Raw genomic sequence first — 4,346 nt, forward strand, 5'->3', positions numbered from 1 at the left:
TTTGTTTTACATGTACATGCATATACGGTACACACACACACACACACACACACACACACACACACACACACACACACACACACACACACACACACACACACATATATATATAAACAGAAATGTAGTAGCACATTTGTAAATGACACACAGGAAACCCACAGTCGGAGAAAATAAACTTCGAATAAAGAAAAATCCTATATTTCGGCTATCAAATGTAGCCCTCTTCAGTTGATAGACAAAATATAGGATTTTTCGTTATTCGAAGTTTATTTTCTCCGAATGTGGGTTTCCTGTGTGTCATATATATATATATATATATATATATATATATATATATATATATATATGTATATATATACACACGCACACACACAATATATATGTACATACATATATATATATATATATATATATATATATATATACATATTTATATATATGTATATATATATGCATATATATGTGCATACACACAGACACACACATATATGTATACATATATATATATATATATATATATATATATATATACATATGTATATATATACATATACAGATATATATTTATATGTATATATATATATATATATATATATATATATATATATATATATATATATATTGTTACGGACGGACTGGTTATGTGAAGAGACGTTACGTATAACGGATAAGTGCTTAAGAACCAGCTCACTTCTAGAAGCCACTGTAGGACTGAATTACCTGGTCAGCGCCTAGATAATTCGTAAGACACCAAGTCAAGTAACAAAGAAGATTCCAGGAAAGGAATATTAAACTAGCGATAAAACTAGTAAACGAAATTATTAATAACATGGAAAATATTTACAGGCAATAATAAACACAAAAGAGAATGGGCAGTTGGGTCAATGGGACCGTTACACGAATACAAGAATATGAAAAGTATCGTTCAAATACGAAGCACAAGATACGTATACAATATGGTACTAATTAAGTACAAAGAGGTCAGGAACATATGTATCAAAATAAGTAATAAGTACAAATACAAGTATAACGCAAAGCAATGTATATAAGACAAGTAATGGAGGCAAAAGGGGTGATCACTTCACACGAATCGTCTCATGAGTCCAAACTATTAGTTTTATCAAGAGAGCAATATGCGAGAAATGACAAGGTGTGAGTGATTTCCACAGCTTATATACCATTGGACCGGAAGCGGGATACTTCCGGTGAAGGGCGCCGGCGAGCGCAAAGGAGGGGGGTGAGGGTAAGTTATCACACGTCAACATGGGTAGTTTTAAGACCCTCGACTCGCTTGAACAATCTACTTATTTAGTAAGTGTCAAATCTGTGCGCTCCGAACTATTCAGGATTACTTCGCTTGTCTGTTTGTTCTACAAGAGTGCGCACATTTCTCCGCACGTAGGCAAGATTACATATAGTGGACGGGCGATACTACTTACATTGTTACAATACATACATAGACAAGAAATATGAACATAGTTATGTAATACAAAGGAACACAATTCTATAACATAATTACATACATGACGTAATATCTAATATTACGTTACACCTCCACCGTTTGGGAAAGCTTTTCATTTTCTGTTGAAAAGCTATGTTCTAGAAAGGACGTCAGCTAAAACATTATGGACGCCTTTAATGTGATGAATTGTTAGGTTAAAGGGTTGGAGAAATAAACTCCAACGTGTAAGTCTCGGATTCTTGTTTTTCATAGTCTGTAGGAACTTTAAGGGGTTGTGGTCCGAATATACTTGAATGGTAGTTGAGGACGAACTCAGGTAGACTTCGAAGTGGATAAGGGCCTGGACCAAAGCGAGCGTCTCCTTCTCAATTGTTGAGTAGTTCTTCTGCGCAGGGGACAGCTTCTTGCTGTAGTAGGCGATAGCGTGAAGAACTTCATTGTTCTCTTGCAAGAGGGCGGCACCGATACCGGTGTCGCTGGCGTCGACTTGCAGATGAAAGGGTCGTTGGAAATCGGGTGCCCTTAGAACGGGTGCGTTAGTGAGAAGGGACTTCAGGTTTTTGAAGGCTGTCTCACAGGCAGGAGTCCACACGAAGTCGTGGTCTTTTCTCAACAGGTCAGTCAATGGTTCTGCTACATCTGAAAAGTTAGGAAAAAAACGGCGATAATAGCCACTCATTCCAAGGAAACGACGTACCTCTCTACGATTAGTGGGTGTTGGTACATCATTGATGGCTTTTATCTTGGCGTCTATTGGAAACACTTGGGAATTTCCAACTTTAAATCCCAAGTAGGGGACCTGTGTATGTCCGAAATCACATTTGGACAAATTGATGGTAAGGTTTGCTTGGTCTGCTCTATAAAAGAAACTATTTAAGTGTTCAATATGTTCTGTCCAAGACTGACTAAATATTATCACATCATCTAGATAAGTTTTTACTCCTGGCAATCCTGCAACAAGACTACTTATCATTCTTTGGTAAGTGGCAGGGGCATTTTTAAGCCCAAATGGCATTGCTCGGAATTGAAACAATCCCTCTTCCGTAATGAAGGCGGTAACTTCCCTTGAGCGAGGGTGTACCGGGATTTGATAGTATCCCCTTAACATATCCAGCTTGGATACATACTTGGCAGTTCCTAGACTGTCTATGATATCATCTATCCTAGGGATAGGAAAAGCATCGGCCTTAGTATGGGCATTGATTTTCCTGTAGTCAATGCACAGGCGATAAGAATTGTCAGGTTTAGGGACAAGAATGCAAGGAGATGCCCAAGGACTACTGGAGGGTTCAATTATTCCCTGTTGAAGCAGAGTGTTTATTTCTGCTTTTATGAACTCCTTCTTTTTTGGATTGACTCTATAAGGGGCTTGTTTGATAGCTCTTGGCGAGTCTAGAATTATTTCATGCTTCATCAAAGAAGTGAATCTTGGGGAATCTAGAAATAATTTTGGAAAACTTCTTAAGAGAGAAAGAATGTCTTTACCTTGTTTCTCAGATAAGTGTCCTACTTTTATCTGAAGATTTTGTAGTATCTGAGAGTTTTCCAAGGGAATCTCAGGAGGATTAGGCAGGTTATCAGGAGGCTCTTCCGATTCTATTGTGGTAGAGCTGCAAGCTGGAATTGGATCTCTGGAATAATAAAGTTGTAAGGTATTTATGTGACAGAGACGGGAACTCTTTCTTCTGTCTGGAGTTTTGATTATGTAGTTGAGATCACTGGCTCTGGACAAGACTTCATAGGGTCCTTTGTATTTAGCCTGCAATGGATCTCCTGGTATGGGAAGATAAAGTAACACTTGATCTCCTGGAGAGAAAGTTCTAAGTTTACAATTTTTATCATACCGACCTTTCATTACTCGTTGAGTATTCGTTAAGTTCTCTCTTGCCAATTTCCAAGCTTCTAACAACTTCTCGGTGACCTGGGACACGTATTTCAAAGAAGGAACTGGTGGTTCTTCTTCCATCCATTGTTCATGAAATAACTTTAGGGGACCACGGACTTCATGACCGAAGACTAATTCTGACGGGCTGAATCCAAGGCTTTCTTGAATTGTTGTTCGGGTGGCGAACAGCAAAAAGGGGAGTCCGTCTTCCCAATTTCTAGTGTTCTCAGCACAGAAGATTCTCAACATTGTCTTGAGCGTTTGGTGAAAGCGCTCTAGAGCACCTTGTGATTGAGGATGATAGGCGGAGGAAGTTACATGATTTATACCTAGTGTTACAAGGGTTTCTCTAAACTTGTTGGAAAGAAAATTACTTCCTTGATCACTTTGAATGTTCTTGGGAAATCCTACCATAGTGAAATATTTCAACATTTCTCTAATTATGGTTTGAGCTTTGATATTTTTCAAAGGAATTGCTTCTGGAAAACGAGTGCTCATACACATGATTGTGAGAATGTACTGATTTCCTTTACTAGAAGGAGGTAAAGGTCCTACACAGTCAATTAGAATTTTACTAAATGGCTCTTCCATTACAGGAATAGGATGGAGTGGAGCTTCTACAAGTTGACATGTATGACATGTTCTACAATATTGGGCAACATCTTTGACAACCGTGGGCCAATGGAAATGTTGGGTTATGTTGAACAAGGTCTTTCTTACCCCTACGTGACCTGCTAAGGGAGTGTCATGAGCCAATTTTAGAACATTATTCCTGAAAGCAATAGGGAGGACTATTTGATTCCTTACTTGCCATGGCTGGTCAGCGGTTGCGGTGGATGCTCTCCATTTTCGCATTAGGACTCCGTTTTCTATATAGAAACCTCGTGACATATTTTCAACTTCTTCTGGAGATGAAACAAACTCGTACAAATTTTTAAGAGAAGGATCTGACTTCTGTTCTTTGATTAATTCTGCTCTAGATAGAGAAACTGGTGAAGA

At 38.2% G+C, this 4,346-nt stretch overlaps 1 protein-coding gene across 1 annotated transcript; it reads right to left on the reverse strand.

Moving 5' to 3' along the window:
- Positions 1–1,334: 1,334 nt before the first annotated feature.
- On the reverse strand, positions 1,335–3,891 carry LOC143038753 (uncharacterized). The gene is made up of 2 exons (XM_076208282.1): positions 2,948–3,891; positions 1,335–2,101 (listed from the first exon to the last, which is right to left on the reverse strand). Exons 1-2 carry the CDS (start codon positions 3,849–3,851, stop codon positions 1,593–1,595), a joined length of 1,413 nt encoding a protein of 470 aa, XP_076064397.1. The 5' UTR covers positions 3,852–3,891; the 3' UTR covers positions 1,335–1,592.
- Positions 3,892–4,346: the final 455 nt, after the last annotated feature.

This window comes from Oratosquilla oratoria, chromosome 25, assembly GCF_046742065.1.
Source record: "Oratosquilla oratoria isolate Oo_2021 chromosome 25, ASM4674206v1, whole genome shotgun sequence".
In the NCBI taxonomy this organism is placed as follows: Eukaryota; Metazoa; Arthropoda; class Malacostraca; order Stomatopoda; family Squillidae; genus Oratosquilla; species Oratosquilla oratoria.